Source organism: Cygnus olor, chromosome 6 (genome assembly GCF_009769625.2).
Source record: "Cygnus olor isolate bCygOlo1 chromosome 6, bCygOlo1.pri.v2, whole genome shotgun sequence".
Classification (NCBI taxonomy): Eukaryota; Metazoa; Chordata; class Aves; order Anseriformes; family Anatidae; genus Cygnus; species Cygnus olor.
The window spans coordinates 23,931,737-23,959,296 of NC_049174.1; the positions used below are offsets into that span (position 1 = coordinate 23,931,737).

General features: G+C 49.4%; 1 protein-coding gene and 1 long non-coding RNA gene across 2 annotated transcripts; one reads left to right on the forward strand and one right to left on the reverse strand.

Moving 5' to 3' along the window:
* Positions 1-27,220, reverse strand: LOC121072661 (TGF-beta receptor type-2-like). Its single transcript, XM_040562530.1, has 7 exons — positions 26,504-27,220; positions 12,354-12,504; positions 9,205-9,407; positions 6,006-6,820; positions 5,518-5,659; positions 4,340-4,467; positions 1-503 (listed from the first exon to the last, which is right to left on the reverse strand). Exons 1-7 carry the CDS (start codon positions 26,553-26,555, stop codon positions 291-293), a joined length of 1,704 nt encoding a protein of 567 aa, XP_040418464.1. The 5' UTR covers positions 26,556-27,220; the 3' UTR covers positions 1-290.
* Positions 12,511-24,503, forward strand: LOC121072664. Its single transcript, XR_005821360.1, has 2 exons — positions 12,511-18,123; positions 18,791-24,503. It is a non-coding gene; the product is annotated as an uncharacterized LOC121072664 (long non-coding RNA).
* Positions 27,221-27,560: the final 340 nt, after the last annotated feature.

Consider the following 27,560-nt stretch of genomic DNA (forward strand, 5'->3'; position numbering starts at 1 on the left):
CTTATTAATAAAAGATTAAACGTTATTATTTTAAAAAATAATAAAAGAAATGCTTTGCATCATTATACATTTAAAGTAAGTACAAAATCAGTTCATATACACTGTTGCACTTTAACCAAAGTATTGATTCCACAGTTCACTGTATCTGTGGGAGGAAACAGATCTCATAAATAAGTTATGTACTAGATCTTAGTTCCATTTGGAAAAACGAAGGGAGGCTTTTTCCCCGTGAGCTGAACGCTCCTGGCATATCCTCCTGTTTCTCGTGATGAGGCTTTTTGCCTGCTGTGTCACTGCACGTTTCTGCTCCCGTCGCTGTCCTGGTGCTCCCCACCCGGGGAGGCCGTTTTGTCGGCCTCGTTGTCCGTGTTGTTGTTGAGGATGTCGTCGCAATCCATTTGCGCCATCAGGTTGAAGCGCTCGGCCACGCAGTGGGCGGTGAGGCGAGCCTCGGGGTCGTGGTCCCAGCACTCGGTGATGGTGTCGCACAGAAAACGCATTCCCTGTGGGTGGAAGGGCTGAAATTAAGGGCTTGAAGGCAGGAGGAAGGGAAGCTAGAAGCTCATCTAAAGCAAGTGTTTTAGTAGACTTCTGACAGCTTCCTGTGGAAATGCTTTTTTTCTTTTTTTCCTAAGCTTAAGCACAGGAGGAAAAAGCATTGGAAAGCTGTGGCAAATGCCAATATTTGTACTGGTACTGGCACCGCTTGGGTTGCAGCAGCATCCTCTGCTGACATGGAGTCTGGTCCCAAGCATTTTTCACCCTGCCAGGAAATCCTTCCTGAAAGCTGGCGTGTGATCACTGGGGGGCTTTAACCAGGGCCCCAAGGGACTTACGCCCTCCATCTCCTCTCTGCCTTGGCTGTTCGCATGGATCTCCCTAAAACCAGGAGGGCGAGGGGAGGTGCAGGTGGTGACCCGCAGGGCTGGGCGGAGGGGGTGGGCAGGGGCGGCTTGAAGGCAAGTTTGGAATTAAAAGTTTAGAATTAAACTTCTTCAAACTGACTCCTTGTTTCAGCAGCTTCCTCAAAGGGCCAGCCATGCCAAATACTCCTTGCAGTGTGCAGCTGAACTTTTGTTTTCTTGCCACAAAATAGCGTGTTATGTGGGGCTGGGTGCTTTTCTGCGTGCTTCAGAACACGTTCAGTTCCTCTTGGCTACAATGGTTACAACCCCCAATAACGTGTGCTTTTTTCCCCTCCATTGGTGTAGTGATGTGAAGAGAGTCCCAATATTTTTAATTAAACAGTAGTGTTCTGCTGGTATTCCCCCCTTTTAAGCCAGTAATGCAGCTGCACCAGAAGCCCTGTTGAACCTCCCTTTGACTCTGTGATTCCTATCATGTGCTATTGCTTTTCTCATCATTGTCAACCAAGGTTGCACCACAGTGGAAAAATCATTATTCTAAATAAAGCGTCATGTTTTTCAGTAGTTTTGTGCATTTCTTAATTTGCAATTAAGAGAACAACAAAAAAAAATATCTCATGAAGATGAAAGAAAACCGCGGGTCTCAGTGGTGTGCCATGAGTGTTGTCTGTCCTGCACCTTTCTCTGAACCCGCTGCTCTGTGCCAAGGTTTGCTGTACTGAATGTTGTACTAAATCTTCTGTAATGGACCCAGATTAGAGGGAAGGGGCTTGTGCAGTGAAGCTGACAGATGGCGCATTTCAGTGCTTCTGATATCATTCATTTGCTAGCTTAATCGAGAGGATTTGAAGATAATTGATTAACATGTGAAAATGAGCTAGTTTAGCTGAAGCTCTTTAAAATAAGCCTTTTCTCAACTAGAAGATGGCACTGTTAGATTGTTTAGTCACCATCTCTCTCTGTGCTTGCTTTACGCTGGAATCAGGACATTTATTTGCAGCTTGCCTCATAAACGTGGTAATGCTCTTTTGACTGCTGCATTTTGTTACGCTCGTGAAGCGGGCTTGGTTTGGGTTTGGTACTTGATACCCCGGGTTTCTGAGGGATGCTGCTTGCTCTGTCTGGCTATAGTTAGTTTTACAAGTGTATTTTTAGCAACAATATTGACTTAAGCTCCCAGTGCTCCTTCCTGCCCTGCACCAGCCCTTCAGCAGTGACAGTACAGCAGTCTGCTCAGCTGCCTCATGAACTAGCTCTGGGAATTTATCTGGCCTAAATAATCACTTTTTTTAAATGGCAAAATGAGGTAGAAGCATGGGCGTTTACAAATTGTCTGGGATACTTTGGGGATAATGTTACTTAATTGGCTTTGTTGTGCAGCCTTGCAAGCAGCTGTGCGGCACGCTGGGTGAGTCAGCTCTCGGGGAAATTAGTGCTGTGACCCCAAGGATGGCAGCTGAAAAATCCTAACCCATGAGTAGCAGTCACTTGAGTGAGAGGGAGCCCTATGTTGAAATGCAAAAGCAACCTTTGAAGCGATGTAACAAACTGGTTTTCTTCGACAGGACGATCTGTGGGCGCTTCTCCTGCAGGCGAGCACTTTGTCTCGCCAATGTTGGTGTCGCCCAGCGCACCTTGGAGGTAGCAGCGGGGGCTGGAGGCACCGAGCGGCAGGAACTGGTGAAACTGGTGGACTTCTGCTGTTTCCCAGCAGATGGTGCTGCCCTGTGCTGCATCCTGGGGAGGCTCGTTGGGAAATGCTGGGAGTATTTCTTAAAGCCAGGTTTGTAGGGAGATGTTTATTAGACCAGCTAATATTAGTCAGAGGCAAACTTTCAGGAATACAACATGGCTTTTCTGTTCCTCTTCCCCAGTGACTATTAGGTGGTCTAATAAAAGTCACTGGCTTATAAACCTCGCTCTGTTCACGTGCTAGACCAACCCAACTACAGCGGCATTATTTCTCGGAGGTAATTGCAGTCAGCCCTTCTCCAGCTCCGCAAACAGCGCAGTTATGGTTAGGCTCTATCAGGGTGTGATTTTTGACAACCCAAGCCTCTGTATGTTTTTCTTGTGGTTTCAAAGTTTATCAGGGACCCTGGGAGGTGAATGTTTGAGATGAATACTCAAAGGCTTCAAACATGCAGCACTGCTGATTTAAGTTCCCGTATTTTTACTACATCAAGGGAAAAGGCTGGGTGAACTTCAGCTGTGAACTTGCTGACTGATAAACTCACCGATGGTCCAACAGAAACCACGGATTCATTTGATGCTGGTTGCAGCTTTGGTCAGCCAGGTACCTTGGGGCTTTGGACAAACACCTTTTTGAGAGAGATGTAGGGAATATGTGGCCTTCTGCAATCATGAAACTGTATCTTTCCTCTCAAAAAGTCTGGCTTTGTATGCTGTGCAGTCAGTGGAAGCAGTGTGTTTTAGGGGTAGATGGTGCAGAACGATCTGCAACAACCGATGACCGAGCGCTGCAGGGCCCTGTGAGCCAGCGGTCCCAATGTTTCAGCTTGTTTTTCAGATGAGCTGAAATGTTGATGAGTTTATGGTGTTTTTCTATAAGATATGAAATTTAAGAAGTGCCATTCGGCCAAGATATAAAAATCATGCTCGGTGCGTTACCCCTCGTGTCCTCAATGCAGGGAAGAGAGTACTGGATGTAGGGAAGAGGACAACCGTGTCAGGGCCAGGAGGGAGCTGTGTGGGGGCAATATTTCTGGAGCTGGTTGTTCTGGGTGTGTTTGTGGGTGCCTTTAACAGCGTATCTCGTTATTGCTGAAGTGTTTCTGTTCTAGAGCGCTGGACTATGCTTCCTGTGCTAAGATGCTGTGCTCTCAGACCCTCTGAGCTAGCGGCTGCTGGAAGGCTTTCCCTGGGGAAGACGTGAGCCTTTCAGTTTCCCTGTTTCTCAGCTTCACGCGTGTTTTCTGCCCGTGTCACTCAAGGGAGAGGCTGCCCATCTTCCCTTTTCTTGTAGAAGTGGACATCCTTCCTCCCGTGTCCCAGGTCCTGCCCTCAGAGGTCTGAGGTTACCTCTGAGCTTGAGATCTCCTCAACCAAGTGGGCAGAAGCCTGGATGCACCTTCCTCCCCGCCCTGCCTGCTGTGAGAAGGCTTGATGCAAGGGATGGCATGTTCCCTGAGCCACAGGTTTCTGGATGCAATGGTGATGGCAGAATTGGAGCAGACTCAGAGGAGTTAGTGTTTCAGGAGACTTGTGCTGAAGTGCTCTGTTTTGCTGCACTACAGCACCCACAGGATAACTGAATGCCATCGCTTGGCATTCCTAGTTTCTGATTGTGGCCATTTATTCACCAATTAATTTTTCTCTACCTCTGGTTGATGGTTTTAAGTGGGTCTAGAGAGTTTATCTGAGCTCAGGCAACCATGCTGATTTGATTGCAGTTTTACTAATTTTCAGGATGGGTCAGTGAGGTGGGGCAAGGTGGGTTGCTCCTGCCTTACCTGATGTACCAGCCAGCTGCTAGGGATCTCAGGCCGCCCTCTGCCATGCAGCACGATGTCTCTCATGGTGTCCACACAGGGTTGCTCCTGGACTTTTGACCCAAAAGGCAGCTCGTAATTCTTTACCTCTGCAAGGAAGTGACAGCAGTGTAATAGGACAGTTTTTGTACGCTCACTGCCTTACTTTGGTGTGGCCTACTGGACATGAATAAATGTGTTTTTATCAGTCTGCAAAAACTGATCTGGAAACAATTTAGGATTTGAACACACAAGTATAGTGCCAGGTTTTAAAGGTGGTTCTCAGACAGGTTGGGCAAACCCCCTGGCCACTTCCCTGAACGTAGGAGTGCTGCAAAGGACTTGCTCTTCCTTTGGGTGAAGTGTGTTTTCAGCAGGTAAAATGTGCCATGGGGGGTGAAAGACAGGAGAGGCAACCCCAATTGGCCTGTGGGCAGGGGTCGGGCAAGAGGAGAAATGGCCCCTGCAGAAGAGCAGCCCCAAGTCAAGGCAGGCCAACGAGGAGCCCCACAGTGCAGAGGCCACCCTTTGTCTTTCCCAACCCCAATAGCTTTAATTAGCTTTAATTTTCTGGCCACTCACCAGCACCTTGTGGGCCAAGCAAAGATGCTCGGTTGCTTACATTGTGCAGCTGCAGCAGGGGGTGTGTTTATACTTTAAAGACAGCAGCTGAAGCCTGATTTGGGGGCTTTCTGATCCCCCAAGTGAAATTCTGGGTTCTGGGTCTGCGTTTACTGAACTTACCCCCCTCGTTCCCATTCTCTTTGCTTTGTAACACTTCATTACTAGGAGATGCTGAGCCCTGGGACAACCACCCCCTCGCCCTGAAGACCTGAGCTGGAGACCTCCCTGAGCCATCCACCCCCACTAAGCTTTTCTGCAGCTGCAGCCGGAGGTGTTGGGGTCCCCTCTGCTGCTCCTTGACCATGGTGTCAGCCCCTTTGAGCGACAGCACATGCAGTGAGTGCCTGGGCAAATGTCGGCCCTTGATGGGATCTGCCACCAGCTCTTGGTGACCACATGAAACCACATCCTGTGCCAACAACCCTGCGTCAAGGTGGAGCAGTGTCACCACCAGGGACATGTTGGCTAGGATGGTCCCTGTACGTGGAGGAAGGGAGCTGCGATGTACAAGACAAGCCTGGGTATGGCAGTCCTACCTCCCACCACTTCACATCTGGAGGCCATCTCCCACAGAACGAGGGCCATGGAGTAGACGTCCATCTGCTTGAAAGACTCCAGATCTTCCAGGTTTACCCTGGACTCCAGGACCTCAGGAGCCATGTACCTGGCGGTGCCCACCTACCCGCAAACAAGAGAAGTGTTAGCAGGGGCAGGGGAGCACATGGGTGAGGTCTCCTGGTGTGGATGGTCAGGTGTAGAGACCACTGCTCTGCCTCCATCAGTCTGCTGTGGCTGTGGGGCTGCCCTCTCTGTGGGCTCTGGAGGTGAGGACTCGCTTAATGTACCCAAAAGCAGCACCTGGCAGAGCTGCCCTGTGTAATGGGGCTCATCCCATAGGTTTAAGCTTTGACCACCCCAGGTCCCGTTTGTAAAGGCCACATCTCCCACCCGGTGCCACGCATCTGATGGCACGCGTGGCTTGCAAGGAGCCTCATCCAGGGGGGTGCTGAGGGGTCGTACTCGCCTGCCCGCTGTTGGCAAAGTCATCTACCGTCAGGGAAGGGTCGAGGCGTATGGCGATGCCGAAATCGCAGAGCACGCACTCCTGCTCGTTCTTCACGAGGACGTTGGTGCTTTTGATGTCCCGGTGGGCGATGGGGATTTTCGGCCGGCCGCAGGCGGTGTAGTCGCTGTGGAGGTGGGCCACCCCGTTCACCAGCGACCCTGCCATTTTTTGCAGGTCCATCCAGCTCAGGACGTGACTGGACAGGTAGTCCTTGAGGTTGCCCCGGCTGTGGTAGGCTGTGATGAGCCAGTACTCCCTGCGGGGCCCCGAGCCCCGGTCCTCGGCTGTGAGGAACTGCAGGACGCTGTCGTGCTTGAGGCTGGCGTCTGTGAAGATCTGGCTCTCGTTCTTCCAGGAGGAGTACTCCTCGCAGGGGAAGATCTTCACCGCCACTGTCTCGTACTGCCCCGAGCTGCTGTGGTTCAGCTTGGCCCTCCACACCTCGGCGAACTGCCCTTTGCCCACCATCTCGTCCAGCTCGATGGGCAGCAGCTCGGTGTTGTGGTTCAGGCTGTTGGCGCAGGTTGGGCTCAAGCTGGCAGGGCCGTCGTCCATCATCACGGACAGCTTCTCGTCCCGCTCCGCCGCCCTGCCCGGCTCCGGCAGTGCCGGGGGCTGCCCCTGCTTCCCACCCCATGCCTTGGCTCTCTTGCGGCGCTTCTGCGTGCGGCAGAGGTAGAAGATGACGGTGATCATCACCGCCACCAGCAGCGGTGGCAGGAGGCTGATGGCAGCCACCGGGATGACCTCCTTGCTCTGCAGCATGGAGTAGCCTGCAGGGGGGGAAGCAGAGAGGAAGGCGCTGCCGTGAGGGGCCCGCGACATCTTGTTTTGATCGCGGGTAGGAGGAAAATATGTGGAGCGGTTAATAAGGCGCAGCCGTTCGCGGGGCGGTAATGGAGGCTGCACACAAATCCCATCTGAGCAAAGGGTAAGAACCCAGATGTATGCAATTATTGAGAGGGCTGTTCATTTTAGGTCTCGAATTCAGGCCTGTTTGTCAAGCAAGGGCCTGGGAGGCCGGCCTGCACTCAAGGGGCTGGGGGCGCCAGACTCTGCTGCAGCCACAGCTTCTCCGTGCCGGGGCAGAAATAATGATGGTAAAGCTGAAGCAAGGCTTGCATGTATGAAATATCTGAGATTGTTAGGGGCTGGGGTTTTGCTGGAGCCCTTCTGCGCACGGAGGGTGAGGAGGGATGCTGGAGGGGAGGATGGGATGGCATGGAGGACCACGAACGATGCTGCCGTGAAGGAGCATTGCTTCAGTGCTGTCTGCGTGTTGTTTACCATCACATTGCAGCACTGGCACCCATCTACCCACTCTGGGCACACTCGCTTTTGTTTTATGTCTTCTAAGCCCCTATCTGCCTTCAGATCACTGGAGTGTGGGGGGAAAAACCCTAACCCTCGTGCAACATGTAATTGTCTGATGCTTTGATGTTCGCAATTCCTGGAATAAACATGCTGACTTCAGTAGAGATATTCAAGTAAAATCTTACTCAGAGGTTTTTCTGCCAAGTATAATAACCCAGGGGAAGAGGGATAAGAATCATTCCATAAGCAAAACTCTCGCTGCTTGACCTCAGTGTGTGCAGATCATAATTCAGGTTCTGGAAAAACAGAGCGTTTCGCTATTTTACTTGGCAAATTTCAAAAAACGTGCTGCAGCTAATTTCTGCGAGGCTGTGAAAGCGTTTCTAAAATAGGCATCAGGTTCAAACCACAAGATCAACCTAAACTGATATAAATCAATAACTAACTCAGGAATATGTTTATTTTGGAAAGCGTGAGGCCTGGATATCACCTACTGCTTTAATGGCTTTTCCCGATGCTTAAGATCCCATCTCTGAAACGCTGAAGAAAGAGAAGATATTTTTAAGGGCGTCGCGTGCACGAGTCCCGAAAGCAGTAAGTTACCACAGCTTTAGCAAATTCCTTCATGAGGATGCCCCTTCCCAATGCAAAACCCTTGCAATGAGGGGGCTGCAGCACGACTCCCACCCCTGCCACCGAGAGCAGAGGCAGTGGCTCTACTCTCTCTGCAAAATACCCTGGGTCTCAGCCCACGCATTGCCCAGCTCTGGGGTTCGGCGTTTTGCGTGCTGGTTGGCAAAAGGAGGCTGTTTGTGAAAGTCCTGGCTGGGGGCGGCATTTCCAATGAGCCAGTTGTCATTTTGGTGTGAAATTATATATCCCAGCATCGGCTCTGGGATTTGACTATCTCTCTTTAGAAGTGTGTGTACCTGTTATGTTTGGCTCAGCGAGCAGCAAAGGACTGCCAAATTTAACATCATTTACTTTCATTAAAAGTGGCTTGTTTGTTCTGAGAATTTGCATTTTATATGCTTTTTTTTCTTTTTTCCCCCTAGCATTGTGGGAGAAGCAGTGCTGCTGGATCGTAGGTTATACTTAGTATCATTTTCAGCATCTCATGAATTATGGAAAATTAGAGAGGATTTGCTTTGCCTCTGTTATGGGTCAGATGCCTGGTGGGCACTTGGATAGACCTGGTCCAGTTGGAGCTCTGGAGGTCTGGACAAGACTCCAGAGGCTGACGATCTAGCTGGTAGCTTTTCCAAAGCACACCACCCTCCTGAGGAACAGACATGAGCTGCCTCTTTGTTTTCCCCAGCATGGATTTACAGCTGCTGTAGGGCCTGCAGCCATGTACAGGGAGAATGCTGCTGCAGAAGCCCCAGGAGAGGTTGGGAAGGTGATGCCCAGCACCGCCGCCTGCTGAGCCCCATCTCCCCAGCACCACTACGCTGCTGGGCAGCAGTCTGGTGCAGGATCTGATCTGATGTGATTTTTTTCAAAGCTTTTAGACTGAGTCACTGTGGGTTACGTCAGCTTTTGGGTTCCCTGGCTGATTTGCCTCATGTCAAAGGGCGCAACCTACTGAAGGACACAGTGCATTTTCCATCTGGTGTTCTCAGGAGGCATTTCTTGGAGGGATGGGTGAGCCACTGGCAAACTGCTGGGCTCAGTGAGGGGGTACAAACTTTACCTACTTCACATAGAAGGTCAAAGAAGACATTGCATCTGCTACCGTTTCTTGGAAATGCAAAGCCACGTGCATAAGCCCAACGCGTCACTTATTTATTGTTAGATTTGAGTGCTCCTACCCACTTTAAATAACGCTCACAAAGGTACTCACCGTTGGTGTGGTTTTCAAAGATAAGCTTGTCATTGCACTCCTGCTCATCCACGCAGCCACAGATGTAGATGATCCCCTCCTCACTGGGCTGGTGGGTCATGATGCAGCGTGAGGTGTTGTAGTTCGGGACCATGAGGTTTTCTATGGGACGATGTGGGTTGTGGCAGAGCGTGCTGATCCTGATGCTGTCGTTGTCCTGTCTCCTGCCGGCGCCAAATGAACCAACAAAGCGTTAGCCTAGCGGTGTAGCCTTCAGAGAGCAGGCAGCACGGGGTTTCCAGCCCAACATCACCTGAGCATCAGTTTTAAATTGTGTATTGAATGACCTGTTTGTGGTGGCTCTGGTATAATTCTTATTATATGTGCCTGCGGGGGGCTTTGTTAAATCTCTTTATCTCTTCCAAATGGTGAAAGAGAAATTTCTAATACATGCCAATAGTAGGATCTGAGCCAGGGACTCTGTTTCCTGTAGATAATTCACAAGTTAATAGGTGTTGGATCAGGTAGTGCCAGCCCTAAGGCTCAGTGCCCTGCGTGGGATCTGGGGCAAAATCCCTCCTTTCCCAGTGCCAGCAACCAAGCCAGGTGCAGGTGGAATTACTCCCTCCACATTGCTGCTGCACGGTCCAAAGGAAACCTCCAAAGCAAGGACAGCCTCTTCCCAACTAGTGCATTATTCTGCCACAATCCCTGCCTCGGCAGGGCTCCAAAACCCCCATCACCTCTGCAGGAGAGAGGTAGGGGACACGGTGACTGTGATGCCTGCCCTCGAGCAATGGCTTGGCTGTGTGCCTCCATCCTCCTCCTCTCGGCATGCATGTGTTGGTGGAGCTGGTTGGCCCCATCTCATTGATGAATTCCTGGGCTAAAAGCTGTTTTTCAAGCACTGTCCTTGTGTGACCACTTATGCCCAGCTGCAGGAGCAGAGCCATTGGGTAGCTGGTGGGGACTATAATTTAGCAACTCCAAAGGTCAGAACGTTTATAGAAATAATGTGATGTTGATACAGCTCCTGGGCACATAGGGACTGTACGGCTGTGTCAGTTTCTAAGCTGTGGAAATCTGTCACATGTATGGGGAAAGGAAGGGTTTGTTTTTGGCCTGTGGTCTGACTCTTCAAGCGCAGGGTGCTCATTTTGCTGGAGATTCCCCATTCTCCATGTCGATGCAGGCAACATTGGCTTAACAAGAGGGTCCAGCAAAACTGTGTCCTGGCACACAGGAGCCCCTTATTTCAGAGCACGGTGAAGCCATCCTTGCTGGTTAGCAGCCCAGAAAAGCCATCAGGGAAGTGCTTTGCTGTGAGGTCTCCTATGCTCGCCATGCCCCGAGCGGGTTTTGGCAGTGGTGCAGCACACGGGGCAGGCAGCTTGCTTTGGGTGTGGGGGTCGTGGGGACGCGTGGTTCTGACGGCCAAGATGGGGTAAGGTACAGAGCATATGTTATTTTTAATAATGTTGTATTGGGCCCGTGGTATTTGGCCTCTGCATTAGTTTATGGGGAGATAAGCCCAAACTAGAATCACACTTGTGAAACTCCCACCACAGATCCAGAAAAATGCAGATCACCATCCAGACCCCAGGCGCGAGCTCATCTCCACCCCTCGGTTAAGGTCATGGAGCACCACCAGCAGCCATCACCACGGACAATGGGGTGACTGAGAGAAGAGTCAGCTGGGCAGGGAAGGAGCGTGTTCAAACTGCATGGCTCTTTGGGCACCTTGTGGCCAGTCCCATTGGTAGCCTGGGTGACAGTTTTCCCCCAGTGGCCGAGTACATTCCCTCCAGAGCTTTTGGTGGCAGCTGTGAGGAGCTGGAGACAGGAGCTGGGATGAGCTGCCATGAAGAAGAGCTGGAGCAGAGCTAACCCAGGTGGTTTGCATGGTGAGCAAGGGGTGGCAGCTGCACCGGGCCCAGCAGACCTTCACCTAAGGAGGATCAGTGCGTACTCCTCTAGAGCCAGTATGTAATTAAGGGCTAATGAGGAGCTAAGAGCAGCTGCCAAGAACACCAGGGTGTGACCCTTGTTTCTGGAGCAAAATGGAGGTACAGAGAGATTTCACAATGCCTTGCAGGTCAGCTAGGAAATTGGAAATGAGACTGAAGTGAAGAACCCAGATTTGTCATCCTCATCCCACTGGAGTGAATGAAACAACGCTGGCCTTAGTGCTCCCAGCATTTTCTTGGGAAGCCCAGGTAATTTGAAAGATGTTGGCTTTTCTATGCAGAATTTAAGGTCTTCTCCCCATCTGCGTGCAGGGGTAGTTGGGGCAGAGTGGCAGATTTTTCTGTTTTTGGGGGTGGGGGTGGTAAAGGGCATATTTTGTTTGTTTGTTTGGGTTTCTTGCTGGTCTTGTGTTTTTGTTATTTTTTTTTCAGTCCATAATGCAACAATTATGTTGAGGCAAAACCCTGCTGAAAGTGGGGCAGTCCAGTGTTCACACTAATTAGCAGGTTGATATAAAGCCCAGTGATATGTGCTTAGCTGGCTCTCACTCTGGCAGCCAAATTAAAAGGGACAGAGAAGAAAATCACTTTGGGTAGACCCAAAATGGACTTTTGTTTTAGTTTTGCTCATGGGGACCAAAAAGCTGGGGGAGGCGCTCATCCGGGTGTACGTTTGACCCGAAATGCAGGATCATGTTTCCTTTCCAGGCATTTCCAGGAAAAGCAAAAAAGGGTTTTTCCCTGGGGATGATACCAGCAGCTTGCTACCAGCTCAAATTCCCAGCTCCCTGGATGGGGACAGACCTTTGGGGCTGTAAATCCTCATCCGCACCCCTGCACCTGAAGTGGGCTTTTCGCAGCCTGAAGCAGGAGGACATCACGGCTTTTGGGGTCAGGTCTGCTGACTTTGCCCAGCAGGCTCAGCCTGCAAAGCTAAATTCAGGTTTGTGTGCGCGCAGAGGTCCTGACTGCAGCACTGAATCAGGCATTTATATGCGTAATTTATTTAGAAAATAAACCAGTACTAATTATAGGAAAGACCAAATCACGTTGCAATTATGATTACAGCGGAGTCAACGGGGGAGAAAGAGAAAGCCCTGAATGATTTTGATGTCCAACAGCTCAAGCATGAGTGTCCCCATGAGCTCATTCCCACAACCCCTTTTTCCCCACTTCCCCCTATTCCCTGGGGCTGCAGCTCACCATATGGCCACGCAGATCTCATAGGGGTCCTCGCAGTAGGAGTTGAGGTTGCAGTTGCTGTAGCACACCTCCTGTTCGCAGGCCGGCGGCGTGGAGTCGCACCACTTGCACAGGTTGGTCTTCAGGCTGCGGCGGGCACCGGCGCACCAGGCTGCGGGGCACAGAGGGCAGCATCCATCTGATTTCAGCAATTCACACATTGTTGGGGAAGGAGCCGAAAATGACTCTTTCTACATGGATTTGTAGCTTTTGTTTTGCCCAGCTGCTCAGTCCAACGTGCTTTAGCTGATGGCAAAGCTTGCAGTGAGCAGATGCAGCTCTGTTGGCCCCGCGGTGGCAGCTCCCACCGGACGGCAGCAAGTTATCTCTATTTTTGTAGGAACTATTCTCAGTTAAGGAATAAATCCCGGCTAAATTTAAACTTCCTGTTAAGGCTGCTAAATGTCTTCTTTTTTTTTTTTTCAAGAAAAAAAGTAAAATGAAGCCACTAAATGGCTTATGTAGAAGTACATACTAATAAACATTTAGTCTAAGAGACACATGCAGGAGTGCACAGGTGGGAACTTGAACTACAGCAGATATTTTTCAGAGGTGTGGGCTACCTGTACTTCATGGGGAATTTTTATTGCATGCAGAGAAGGATTGCATGGGAAGTTTTAGCCCCAAACAGGGCTTAAAAATAGTCATTTCTATAGAAAGTCTGTCCAGTTTTAGGTTGCTGCTTCATAAATCTTAATGGTCCAGGGGAAAAAAAGCGTTTTCCAGCTGGATTTGTCCAGGAAGACAAGTTTTGGTGCCCAGTCATGGCACACAGAGATGGAGCCCAGCACCTCTGTTCTCCCCAAGGCTCCCTTCATGCAGTGCCCCAGCAAAAATGGGCTGCTCCACACCAGCCTCAAAGCTGAGGTTTATTTTGGACTGCCAAGGTGTGAAGGTCTGGTGGGATAAAGGGGATTGCTGTGGCCAAATCCATGCCCGCTGGTGAGTCCCTTCATCCCCTGCCTGCAATGCCCTTATTTCTTGATGCCCATTAAAGTTGTGCTATTTATTTATTCACACTCATGGGGCTGTCATTTACTCATTAACACCCCATGTGAGGCTTTGCTGGACGGCTCAGGGTGTGAGCACAACGCCCAGCATGCGGTGAGGATCTGGGTTTGCAGTCACCTGTGCTGCAAGGAGCAAGGGCTGATGAAAGAGTTAAATGTGGAAACGAGAGTCAGAAATACAGCAGTAACTGGACAAAATTCTTTGGAGACAAATTGTTCTAAACGAGCTCAGCCTGCGATGCTGTTATCTGCTCTGCAAGAAAGGTCAGAGCAGGAATCTCTCTTTTTTTTTCCCCCCTCTCCTTATTCTTTTAGTAAGCTCAACAGAAGTGCACAAAGCCCATTGTGAGTTTCCTCAGAACTTCGTGTCCTTGAACCACGAGCTCGTAGGTACAATTTAACTGCCACATCACTTGTCTTGGCCCTGATTAGACCCAGATGAACACTTTCAATATTAATACGTGGATGATTTAATAAAGCTGCACGAGCAGTAAAAGTAACAATACGCTTCCATAAAGGGGTTCCAGATGTTGCCAAGGCAAATGCTAAACATCAAAATATAAACTTCAAAAAAAAAAAAAAGAAAGAAAAAAGAGCTGGATAAGCAAAACTTGGAACAAACTATAAACTAATTAAATGTGGGTTGAGTTTTCCAAAAATAAATTGAAGCCATAAGGATGTGATGTGAGCCAATAAATAGTACAGTTAGTCAAAGTTATTGTGGAACAACAGTTGGAAAGATGGTTTGAAGTCACCGATGAGGTGGGCTTGCAGTGAGTTTGGCTTCTTATCAATAGGAAGGCTTGTTCTGCTGTGCACGAGAACGGCATCAAATCTTCTGCTATCTATAACCAGGACCCTGGAGAGGCTACGGGGGGAAGACAAGACCATCTTCAAGCAGGCAAGGGAAGGGAAAAACTACACCAAAAGTGCCCGCGAGAGCAGCAGTGCTAATACCACCATCCAAGCATCTTGGGACGTCTTTCCTCCTGCCTGCTGCTGCCCACAGGGCATCCCCACTCTCCTGCAGGGCCCGTTGAAGCACGGCCACCGGGGTGCGAGCGGTATCGGCGAGGAGCAAACCTGGGTGCGAGGAGGTGAAAGCACGGTGCATTCGTTACGGGGAAGGAGACAGCGCTTCGCAGCCGAAGCGATGGCATGCACAGGCAATTTGCTTCACTGCAGAGTAGAATGAGTGGTTTTCATTCTCAAATTTTATCTGCTGGGGTGTTTTGTGACAACCCAACGGCAGATGGGTGTAAGCAAAGGCACTCAGTGCGAGATGCTGAGGCACACACTGTCCATCTTCCTCCCGAGGTGGAAGGGATCAAGGCTTCTGCCAGGCAGGACCTGCTCAGGTCTCCTCCTTACGCACATTACGCTCCATCTTTTGCTAGTAAATTGCCCTTAAATTGCACTTAATATTCAAGGACGAAGAACAACTGATCATTTTGGGGTCATAAGCACTTCGCAGCGAGGTTTGCCTCCTCCTTTCTGTGTGTCTGCGTGCATCGGGGCGCAGCTGGTGCTCGGCCAGCAGTTGCACAAGGCTTCCTTGCCGCTCCAGGAGCTCTCTGCATCGTCTTTCCCCAGCAGGTCAGCCCTGAGCCCAAGACTTTGTGCTGGGGGGAGACAAATCCCACTCTAACCAGTGGGATTTGGGAGCTCTGGCATCTCAGCTGGCACCGCAGCTGCAGGGCTGGGCACAGAGGGTGCACCTGGTGGGAATGCCCACTGTTTTGGGGGTTCATATCAGGGCTGGGATGTGACAGGGACCCCCGGGCAGGTCGGCGGATGCAGTTGGAGATGTGGGCGCAGCACGGGATGCTGGGCTTGGCCATGAGTCCTCCATCCACTCCCAGCTCAGGACCAGGCTTTTCGCCGGGCCCTCGTCCATGGCTAATGACATGACTGCATAATAACAGCCGCTCATAAAATTATTATGAGAACAAACAAATTCCTTCCCTATTATATACAGTACTTGTTTTTGAGATTAAAACAGCAGCGGGGCTGATTTGCTGTGGTTGCTCGCTGACCCACACGTGAGACCTTGAGGATCTGCCCCCATTACTTCCGAGCTGCCACGGGCAGGATGCAGCAGGGCAATTCCTACATCCCTGATTTCCAGGCGATCCGTACAGGGCCAGACGTCCCCGTTGCAATTGTTCGGTGTGATCTGCCCAGCAGGGGCCCTGGGTTTCCTCATTTGGGGAGCCCAAATTGAGCTGAGAGAACTCATCACCCCACTCTCTGCACGTGAGGCTCTCTGGGGACAGCGGCAGCGCGCACACTGCGCTGGGCTCAGGGGAGCAGCTCTGCCCTCAGGTTTGTGGTCCTGCGCAGTCCCGCAGAACAAATACTGTACTTGGCAGCAGATGTGTGGAGCGAGGAGCGAGCCAGTAACGTTTCCTGGTGAATAAAAAGGGGCTGATTTTGATTGCATTAGACATCAGTGCTTCCCCGTGCCAAAAAGACACACAGTATACATTTCTGGTTTATTTGGACCTTCTTCAAACAGGCTGGTAACTGACTTATTCTACCACTTATTTTTTTCTTTGTAAAAATAACCCTTTAAATTAAGTGTTTAGCAAATAATGCTTAGTCCTATTACAAAGTAAATTGGGTATGGACTGTACCAGCAGACCTCTCAAATCTCTTTCAGATGCTTGAATTACATCACGATCAAACTTCACCCCGGGGACAGACGAGCTCTGCTGAATATTGTCCATCCTTCTGCTGTGGCAGTCTCCGTTGTTGCTGGGGTACCTTTTGCAAACTACCTACGTGTCGGCAGAGTGACCTCGTGTTGTTTTGGGACACTGGGTCACTTCATGGCGAGGTACCTGGAGCCAGCGAGGAGAGGTTTCTCTTCGATTTTGGTCAGTCAGTGTCTTTGCCTGTGGGTGAGGACAGGGCGAGCGGTTCTCCATCTGCTCTTGGAGCTGCTCATCTCCTCTGGCCACCTCCACGTCCATCTCGTTCGTGCCCAAGGCACTGAGCTGGGCAGGGCACGTTCCCTGCGGGGGACCTCGAGCTCCCTGCCCCAGACCCCGTTCTCCACCCCCGGGGCTGCTGGAGCTGGGTTCGGGGCCGGCCGGGAGGGCTGCGCGGGCGATTGTCGCCCATATTGTGCTCCCGCTTGTGTTTAAAAACAACAACAGCTCAACTGACTCATAGATCCTACGGCCTCTGAGTCATTTCTTATTTCTGGATTTCACTGCTCTGCCCTTTGCAATGAGGGGAGTTGCATGCACACACACACACACACACACACATCAAGTTCACATTTGTTTTTCCCCTATAAAAACAAAACGATTTCCATACCATTAATGAAACAGAAATGACTTGACTTCGCATACCCTGGCTTTTATTTTCCATTGTATAAACTGTGCAGATGAAATAACGATGGCTGTAAAGTAAACCTTCTCTCTCTCTCTCTTTTTTCTTTCTTTCTTCTGTTTTTTTTTTTTTTTTTCCTTTCCCTTTCCAGGCAGCCTCTTTTCGAAATAGCAAAGGGAGTCACTTACAGACTTGGCCCCAGCGCTGCGCCTGCTGGGATTAACCCCTGCGTCCCCAGCTCTGCTCTCTTTGCTGCGAAACCACCGCAGGGCAGAGGCAATGCCAGCCCCTGCACCGTGCGGGGTGATGTCCAGGGTGCAAAGGTGGCAGGATGCAGAGCGGGGCACAGAATGGGCAGGGAAGCTTGGGGATGGCAGGGATGACCAGTGCTGACACCTTGGCCAAATGTCCACTCTCCTCCATACCACCCTGCAGCCACAGCCTGCGCTAACTAACCACCAAACCCCACTCTCGCTGCTTACAGGGCTTTTACGCTATTACAGAGCACCCTGAGGACAATCAGCGGGGGCAGTGGTGCCGCTTACAGGGGCAGCAGATGCAGCTGGAGCTGGGTATGCAAGCACGTGCTTGGGAGAGCAGGACGGGGTGAGCAGCATGGAGATGCCCCCTGAGTATTGCCTGCAGTCTGTGCGTCCTCAAGGCTCACAAGCGCAGCACAACCCCTTTTCCTGTTCATACAGCTTGCAGCCCCCAGCACCAGGTCAGCCCTTTTGCCAAAAGCCAGTGGCCGGGTGGGTTGGTGACACAGCTGAGATACTGTTACTCTTCCCGGACTGGGCGATGTGTTTTATATTATTTCTCTTGGATTTATTAAGCATTATGTAACCAGCTAACCGATCCCGCATGCTACAAAATCGCTGCTGATTTCACGTCAGTGGAAAGTAAACAAAAAGCATTCTGAAGTGGCGGGGCTGAAATTCATTTCCACGTTCAAAGCAACCCGTGGAGGATTTTCCCCATCTCCTCGCCACCAGTTTGCATCCAGGCTCTGCTGCAACCCATCAGAAAAGAGTTATGGAAAGTTTGCATGTTGCACACAACAAGGTGTTACAAACAAATCCTCTCTGCTCACTCTCCGCACGAAGTGATTAAGATAAAGGTTATTTCTCTTAATTATTTTTAAGCATCTTTGTGGATTTTCTCATACTCCTTGAAATGGGTTATGCTGGCATGTTGCTTGTCTTTCAGCTGGAGGATTCCTTTGAATATGAAAATCACTCACCAAAGAAGGTTTGGCATTAAAGTTTCAAAAAGAAACAAACAAATGAAGTACTCAGGTCCTGGAGCTCAGCAGGACCCCATCTAAAGTGACGGGAAGGACACTCCGCATTGCTCAGCTTAGGAAGGATTATAAGCATCAGGTGAGGCAATAATGATGCTGGTACTGGGCAGTATCTGCAAGGAGCTCTTCCAGGGGCTCTTCTTGCTGCTGTTACAGACCACAGACATCGTCCCTGCCACTAAAGCCAGTTTCTGTGCAGAGAAGTGGAATGGGTAGAATGGGTCTGTGCTATTTTTTTTTTTTTTCTCTGTCTTTGAAACCTTCAACAATGCCCCAAAATATTTTTTTGTATTTCTGCACTTAAACATCAGTAAGCCAGTGGCTGGGGGATGGCCCCATTGCATGCAATTTGCGCCATTTGTCAGTAACCCCAAACACCACCTGCTTCACCCAGCCCAATGTGGCTGCCACGAATGCGTGCAGCCTTGCACAGTCCCACGAGGAGGACAAAGCTGTCCTAAAACCAGGAGGCAGCCCCAAGCCACGGCTCGTTCCGTGTCCTGGGGCTCACTTATATGGGACCCAGGGGAGGGTTGAGGAGGCCCTTGAGCTGCACAGGACGATAACTACGCTGTTTTCCTTGCCCCCTAAACACTGAGTGAGTGCTGGCTGTTGCTGTGTAATTACAGTCACTACCTCCAGAGCCGCTGCCATGCCAAGCAGCGCTGCCTTGGCAGACAAAAACAACTGTGAGCAGGTCCAGCAATAGCGGTACTTATCCCATTAAGCACTCGGTTAATTGCCAGGCTGAGAAAGTGAACGGCGAGGAGACGGGGAACCCAGCTTTCGGATGGGCAGCGAGGCGGGCAGCCCTCCTGTGCCTGAGAGTGCCACCGGCACCTCGCCAGGCACTAAAGCCCCTCCTCGCCCACCAGAGGCAGATCAGGACAAGAAGGTGCCTGCCCGGGGCAGATGGAAGCAGATTTTTCAGGACAAGAAGGTGCCTCCCGGCACAGCCTGGCCATGCAGGGCTGGTTTGGGGTAATCCTGTCGCAAGCCGCCGCAGAGACCGCTGAGGACGTAAGAGCATTTGCTTGGGAGCTGGGTGGCAGAAGGTAAGAGCCAACCAACTGCATGACGTTGTTGTCATTACTTTTGTTGTTCTCGTTTCTCCAGGGCCATCAACAGCATATCTTGTCTGCTTTATTTAACTGCAGCTTCTGCACCTCTCCCTCAGGAAGATGCAGCAGAGAGTCCCCGCTCTACACAGAAAAAAGCAGCAGCGACAAAGCTGACAGCAGAATAAATCTGTGAGTCTGTTGCAGACATTGCTCGGCCTTTGACTACTGCTATCCAAGAAAAAGCACAGCTTTTCTTTTTTCTTTTTTTTTTTTTTTATACAATTATCATCATATTATGCCTTAAAATTTAGTTCTGTGTATGCTTTACAGGCTCTGCAGGAACCTGGATCTTCATGAGCAGATCAAAGCCCAATTTAAAGATATCATCCAAATAGGTAAATGTGTCAGAAACATTATCAGGGTCACATTTGGGCAACAGGGTTCACTCTGTTTTAAGTGCAAATGGCTTGCTGATGGTTTAGCTGAACTTCCTGAGGAGTGTTTGAAATTCCTGGCACACGTTCGATTTGCCATCTGTTAGGAGGACTTTGATGAGCCCACAAAGAGACATTTGACCAGAGCTGCATTTCATATCTCGTGTGGGCTCCTGTGACTGGCCAGCTTGTATTTTCTATGTTTGCATTATTCTGATTCCCCGAGTGCTTGGAGGGAGTGGGGCTTGCAGGGGGCTGGGTACTGAGCTCTGGGGCAGAGATGCACTGCTCGTTCTCCGCCAGTGCGCTGTCATCATCTTGTTCCAGCACTGCCTGTTCTTTATGTCTGCTAACATTATTATGTATAGTCAAGTTATGCCCTCATTTAGACTGGATCTGACAGTAATTAAGTAATTTGTACTGTCAGAGGGAACTTGAACTTGAGGGTAGCCTGGCTACAGATGCTAAAATCTTCCTCGCTTTTCTGAAGGCATCCCCTGTTAAGCATGTAAGTAGGTAAATTGGTCTGGTCTCCTCTTTCATCTCTTTCCTGAAGACATAAAAAAAATCTCTTTTATGAAAATGGTATTATAATCTCTTGAAAAACACTGTCCAATAAGGTTGAATTCAACCTGAATATTTTTCCGAAACAGAAGAGACCAATTGCAACCTGGTCAGAGGGCAGGGGATGCAGTTTGGGCTGAATGCAGACTGTGAGGATTTTTGCAGGAGTGGGACCAGGGCTTTGCAGGAGAGCTGTTGATGAGGCCTGAGGGGCATTTTTCCTGCACGTGAAAGCAGTGGGAGCTCGTGCATGTGTGCAGTGCCTCAGGAGAGAGCCAAGAGCATTCAGCAAATGTACCAAACCATCGTAACCATGCGCTGGGGTGAGTCGAACCCCCCCCCAAAATACTCTGTGCCTCTGGTGGGAATGTCTGCCACCATCTTCTACCAGCACCACCAAGTGCCTTTCAACATATTAAAGACACGATGGGAACTGGGCTCCCAGGGGATCCATCGGTCTGATTTCTGTGGATGCTCGTACCCTGGGTCTATTTGGAGCAGAATGATTCATTCGGCTGCTCGTTGCTTAGGGCTCTGTGTCACTTCCCACTGTAAGGCGAGGGGTCTTGTCTGCTATCGTGGACTGGCTGGGGCTAATTTTGGGATCGATTTAGCGTGGAAAAAAATACTTTATGCAGCAAGACAGCAGCTGATTAAGCCTCTTCCACATGGATGCTGGTGTTCAGATGCTCCCAGGCAGTGAGAGTTATCCAGCGACATCAGGCAGATGTCCCATGTCGTGTCCCAGCTGCACAGAGCGGCGACCTGTTGTGTCAGACCCTTGTCAAGGGGGACACGGGTGTTTGCTCTGCATGGGCACAGGAAAGCCATCTGGTTTGGGATGGCTGAAGTTGAGGGGGACCAATGCTCAGTGTTTGCATTGTTACTTGTAGGAAAAAGCCCCACAGGACTGTAACAACCAGCAGGCCAGGAACTTCAGCAAATGTCTCTAGGCTTCCCAGAAGAAGAGATGTAAGAAAAGATTCTCATTCCCAAAAGGAGTTTTGGAACCGTGGAGTTAAAGGGAACATCTCCATCCCCAGTGTGGCAAGGTGAAAGGCACAGCAGCAGGGCCAGCGTGTCCAGCATGACGCTGCTCCAACCACTTTGGGAGTCATGGCCAAGGTGTGGGTCAAGCTGGGGCTCTGCAGAGTGACCCCCACAGCTCTTCTCTGCAGCTCCTTTCTGCTGATAACTGCAAATTGCACACTGGAAAGGTGTTTTGTTTTTTTTTCCCCTTTAAATCTTGAATCCAGCTGTAAATAATCCTGTCTAGTGAAGGGTAAGACTTTGGTTAAGATATATTCCCAGAGCTTCTCGAGCCCATGTGGGCAGTAGCCCTGCGTTCAGTGCAGACGGGAAGGTTGCAGGGCGCAGCTGGATGAATTAATTGCCCCACAGATGAGATGCATTTGCTGTGGTATAAATCAGCTGTCGCTTGTCAGGCATGTTCCTGGCTTATCAATGGGAAGCAAAACATTGCAGCGTAACAGCTCCATGAAAGGCCGTGTCCTGGAGAGGCACAATTGGTGGGAGCATGGCCTGTGGAGGGGATTACAAGATAAGCAGGCTCTCCCACTTCTCCTAAAAGCCTGACAGCTACCAGCAGCTGGCAGGAGAATTCCAGCCCTACATGGGCTGTAATAAGAAGACGAACCAACCAGAGAACAAGAAATATGACTCTGATGGACCTTACAGAGCCTTTCTGGAAGCAGGATCACAGTGGTCTTCTCCGAATCCAGGGACGTGCACACGGGCGGAGGCAGCTTGCAGCCACCCCTTCATTTCCTCTGAAAGTCCCTAAGGAAATGCCATCCCACAGCTGGGGTCCAGCACTGAGGAGATGTCGCTCTAACCCCCAGGGCTGATAAGGTAGGCAGCCGTCCGTGGCGTTACCTCCGCTGCCAACAGAGCCTCTTCCCACTTGAGGCTTTCACTTGGCACACAGCATTAAGTGTTAGATGTGGAAAGAACAAAGTGTGGGGGAGCTGCTGGTTTCATCTCCTTGGTGGGACTCTTGGTGGTTCTTTTTTTTCGTAGTGAGATCAGATGTGGCACTTCCCTGAAAACATGGCAGTCCACAGGAGAGTTCGTTAGTTTGTGGCAAGTTGCAGCACTGAGGAAGCCAGTGGAAAGCAAATGTTATTGCAAAGAGTTATTGCTAAGGGAAGAGGAAAACATGGTCCCAAGGAAATAAACTTGATGGAACAAAACGTGGAACAATATAAAGCTGTAGAGGACAGGCAATAGGGTTGAATACTTCCTCAGAGTGAAAGCCCCCAGTCATCTGTTTTTAATGGCAATGATTGCTCTCTGCCTGTTCAGTGAATACATGGGACACATCTGTTTAGGTCCACCTCTAATAGGACCAACAGATATCACGACTGCGGCTGGCTGAACTTTTTTTCACCACCATTATACAAAAATGTCTTTGTGATCATCATCCAATATTGATAACAGCACCAAGAGCAAAAATCAGTTTTGCCTTTTTTTAGAAAAGAGTGTGTTTTAATTTCAAGTGCCATGGGATTATATCTCAAAAAGGACTTTCCCCTGAAAACAAACAAACAAGCAAAAAAACCCAAAAACACTAAAATGTAGATTTGAGCAGCTCTAATGACGACCAGCCTGCCTCAAGTCTGAGAAAAGTTTAAGAAGCAAGGAGAAAGGAGATGCCCACTTTCCTAAATTTGACAGAGCTGTACACTGCCAACTTTCTTGGCCTTGAGTCTCCATCCAATTTGTACCAACAACCGAAAAAGCAGTATCAGGCTTGGAGAAGTGTTAAGGTGGATGAATCACGCTCTTGCTGAGTCTCATGCCATTTAAAACATTGCAGGGGACTTTGGTTTTGGATTGTCAGGGTTTTCCTTGTGCTTTCCCCTTTATTTACTGGAAAATATATTGCTACAAAGTCAAAGCAAAACAAGGTGCTTCTTGAGAAGGATTGCTGTAGCCAGCCCGACTGCTGTGGTGGGCAGAGCCCATGTCCACGCACCACTGTGTGGCCTGGGAGAAGAGCCCTGTGCTTTAGCCTTGGGCTGTAAAGCCCCGCTCTGTGTATGGATGTATCTGCTTGTGAGGCAGAGGGTGACTTCTTCTCCTCCCTTCCCTCATCTTCTCACCCTCTGAGTTGTTGTGTGTTGCTGTTGGGGTGTAATCCTGATAGGCCTCCTGCCTGAGGACCAGGCTGGTGTTTTGGTGGCAGTGCAGCCCCTGGTTTTAGCTCTGGTGACCTTAGAAATAAGAGCCCAACTTCTTGAACAAGCTGCTTGAGGAGCATGGGATAGGTCAGAGAATTCTTGGGCAGATCAAAAGCCAGAGATGTTTTTCTGACAGCCCTGGGGCTCCCTGTCATGATTTATGAATTATATATGTTCCACGTGTTTAGCCAAAGAGGCTCAGAGGGGGAACAGGGACTGTTTGTGCAAGCAGGAAAGGGTGTGTGGCTTCAGAGAGCCACCATCCACCAAGAGGTACCATCTCCACATCTGCAGAGCCATCACAGTGCAGAGGTGTTCATTCAGCAGCCATCACTGTGCTCCTCACCACAGATCTAAGGTACGACCGCAGGTCCTGAGTGAACGTACTTGCTGAAATTCCTGGGCAGATGTTCTCCTTGGAGCTCTAGTGTATCCCACTGGGCACAGCTCTCCTTTGGCGAGTGCTACGTGCCCTGGCAGGCTTCAAGTTTCATGTCCTCCTTTGGAGGCTGGATGCCCAAAGGCGAGCTGCTGCGCTCCTTGAGCTGTCGTCACAGTGGTGACGAGGGAGGCTTTCCAGATTCTGATGCAAAACAGGACAGGAAAACTCCTAATTAAGAGGCCAGAGTGTTTCTGTGTGCGCAGTACAGTAATCTCTGTATCCAGTCTGTGACTTCTGGATGGGTCGTAGTCCATCTAGCAGATAGTCTTGCAGTCATCGAAGGCTTTGAGCAACAAAAACCCACCACATCCTGAGTCTGAGTAATTACCTGCTGGAACAACTTTGCTGTTTTGTGATCTAACACAAAAGCACCCGGTTTCAGCTTCCAGCATGTAAATCTTGCTTTTCCTTTGTCTGATAGAAGAGGAAGCCCTCTGCCAGAAAGCATCTCTCTGGGAGTTTTTTGTGAGCGATTACTACTAGCTCACCTCCCAGCTCCCTCCTGCAACAACTAAAGGCACTGAAAGCTTTCAGTCCCTACTGTAGGACAGATTTTCCCATCCTGAACGATCTTTGTATTATTTTGTTGCGGGTCCCTCTGCTAGGTAAATCCAGAGCCACTTGCTGGAGGTGACCGGGGGGAGTCAGGGAAATCCAGCAGCTGAAATTTCAGCGGTCAGGCTACAGCCCTTTTTTCCGTCATGTATGGACCAAAGTGGTCGGAGACACTGCTTGATGACCGCTCAACCATGCTGGTGATTGAAAGGATAGAGACAGGCAGCACAGAGCCCACATTAAAGTCTCAGCCATACTGGTGTTACCCCTTAGAGAGAACAACAAAGTCCCTGAGGACGCCCAGCCGGCACTGAGGGAGCTATTCTGGGATAGCTGGGACACCATCACGGCCATTTTCTCTACAGTAATTCCTAAATCTGTGCTAGGACGAGTGACTTTGCTGCTGTCACCAACCCACCGCTGTCGCTCTTTGCAGAGAGGCTGAATGACTGGTGGGATTTGTTGCATGAAGAACAACCAAATGTGCATTTTCTGCCATTTTGGGAAACTTGCTGTTTCCTCTTCTCTTAATGTCAATGCAAAGTGGGCCCCCCAGGCACTTTTATTGTCTCAGAGTCACTGTAGGATTGATACTAACACTATGTGTGATGGATGGGAGGTAACCCCAGTAAACATTTATCACTGTTGAGCTGAATCAGAGAGAGAGAGCGTGCCTTGGCTTATTTTTTTTTCCCTGTACCGATACAAATGTTGTCGTCATATCATTCACGTAACCTTTCAGATGAACTTAGTAATCATGATACGTTTTGGTTTGGCTTCTTTCAGATTAAAACCCTGCCTTTCAGAAAAAGGAAACCATAAGTTAAATAACTCCAAAATTAGGCATTTCTGAAGGATAATTAGTGGTCTTCTTTCTTACCAAAAACAACCCAAGACTGTGCTTTAAATAATGCCTTGTAGTAATTCCTTCAGTGCTGTTCCAAATGTGATTAATTTAGCAGGATGTTATCAGTATAGCATCCTACATTTCAACCCATACTTTAGGGTATTATCTACAGTAATGACTACTACATATTTCTGCAACTCTTTGGAAAGTCAGCCTAAGCTTATGTTGTAAGACCCATCTGGGTCTCCCTGCTTCAGCAGTCTCACCAAGGGTTGTATTTAATACATGCAAATTACTGACTGACTGTATTCCTTCATTCCCTATTTCTGTAGATAGGGGGACCCATGGAAAGTGGATGCAGATAAAGATCCCTGCCCCCAGTTATTTCAATTGCATGCAAATATACGGGCACTATAATCCTAGCACTTCGTTGCTTTGAGCAAAAAGCAATTTTATTTGCATCGAAAGCTCTGTAGTGAGGAGAACGGGTCTGTGTTTGTAAAAGAGCTCACTGCAGAAAGTGCCATTGTCCGTGCAAATATATAAATATATACTATATAGGGATATATGTGTGTATACACATACATCGGCATTGTATATACAGAAAGACACACACACATACTTAGGAGATGTGTATATAACACTCACTTATATACAAATCTATTCCCTGTTATGAAACAATCATCGAGATATAAACAAGGGAATTTAAGCCATGGATGGGCACATTTTCAAGTGCTGCTGGAGGGTTTTATCTACAGTCCTGAAGAAGTGCTATCAAAACCTAAACAGGGCACTTATTACAAAGAAGTCTTTACGTAAGTGCTGGAAAGGTTTGCCGAATAGCCAGATGTTGTTGCAGAGACAGTTCTCCTCCCCCTCTCCCCACTTCTTTCTGACTTTAACAGTTCGATTAACTTTGCACATAAACCGGGGCTGATAGAGCTGCAAACTCCACCACATCTGGACACTGTTGAAGCCAGATCATTCAACGGTGCACGTTAGTCGTCTTTAATCTCCCTCGAGAAAGTAAAAACTTCCACCAAATCGTGCTGACCTACGCATATACTTCTGCGCTGTAAACACTGACATCTGGGAGCCGCTCTCGGTGAGCACGCAGCGATCTCCACCAAGCCAAGCGCTCGCCCTTCGCTGTACAACAAACCTGCAGCTGATGCCGTCGGAGCAGGGCTACAACCAGCTCGCTGCGAAATTCCCCTCTATTTCCAACCCTCCGACTAACTGCCATCAGGGGACAAATCAAAGGTTTGCTATTTTTCTGGGGGAAGGAAAAATAAACGACTTCTTTGCGTACGCTGGTTAACGTCGCCTAAGCAGAAACATTTCTCTACTCACAGAAGGACAGCAGCAGCAAGGAAAGCAGACCCGGTCTCCTCCAGCAACCCATTTTCTGGATTCCACCAGCGACCAGGAGCCCAGCTTCACGGTGTTGACCCGTTCATCCTCCCGTGCTCTCCTGCCTCGCTGCTGTCAACTCGGCAGCCCCGAATTTGCGAGGCTGCCGGCCGGGCTGGCTGGGAAGGCGGACCCAGGCGCAGCAAGCCCAGCTGTGCGTGGGGTCCGCCCAGGAACTGCAGCTCATGAAGAAACTCAGCCCCGCTCTCCTCGCGAAATATATACAGATATGGGAGGGGGGGAGCTGGGGGAAGAGCTCTGGCTCCAGGAAAAGAGTTTGATTTTTCCAACAACGGCGCTGAACTGCTCTGAGCAGCCCAGGAAGCTTCGGAGGGGATCTAATGTCTACTGCGTGCATCTAATCAGAGCAGCGTGGGCACAGCTGCACACCTCTTTCATCTGAACAAAACACGGAGGGGAACGCTTCTGTATGCTGAGCTGTCATTAATTTGCTGATTTTTCCCCTTCTAGACACAAACTCTGTCTTTTAAGTAAGCTTCAACGGGCTCTGCTTTTCATAGGGATAACTGGAAGGTTTAGGGCAACTTCTTCAGAAAGACCACATCACTATGAGCTTAGCCTAAAGTAGGTGCTTTCAACCCATTAAAGCAGCAGGATTTAAACATATCCTTATATGTTTTCCTGAATCAGGGCCTAAAATAATAACTCGGAGCCTTTAAATAGCTGCTTTCTCCCCAAGATCTCAAACTGCTGTACAAAAACTTGTGAGAAATATTATCCCCACTTACAAAAGGGAAACTGTGAAACATGGCAGAAATCTGACTGGCCTTGGTTGTTAACACAATCAATCAGTGGCAAAAGTAGGAGTAAAATCCTCAAACTCTTGCCCTATGATCTATCCCCATCCTTCAGAGCATGTTAAGATAATGATCAATGTAATCAAGTGGGGCGGAGAGAGAGACGATGTTATTAAGATTTTTTGCAGCCAAAAGCCTGCCCTAGGGTAAGGCTAATTTTTTATAGCTATTGATAAATA

Bases quoted from the DNA above. Each gene is read 5' to 3' on its own strand.
- LOC121072661 (XM_040562530.1), bottom strand. From the start codon at position 26,555: ATGGGTTGCTGGAGGAGACCGGGTCTGCTTTCCTTGCTGCTGCTGTCC. The intron at 6,821-9,204 runs GTGAGTACCTTT...CCCCCCCTGCAG, and splicing joins CTTTGAAAACCACACCAACG to GCTACTCCATGCTGCAGAGC. The intron at 504-4,339 runs GTAAGGCAGGAG...TTCCACCCACAG, and splicing joins GCAGCTGGCTGGTACATCAG to GGAATGCGTTTTCTGTGCGA.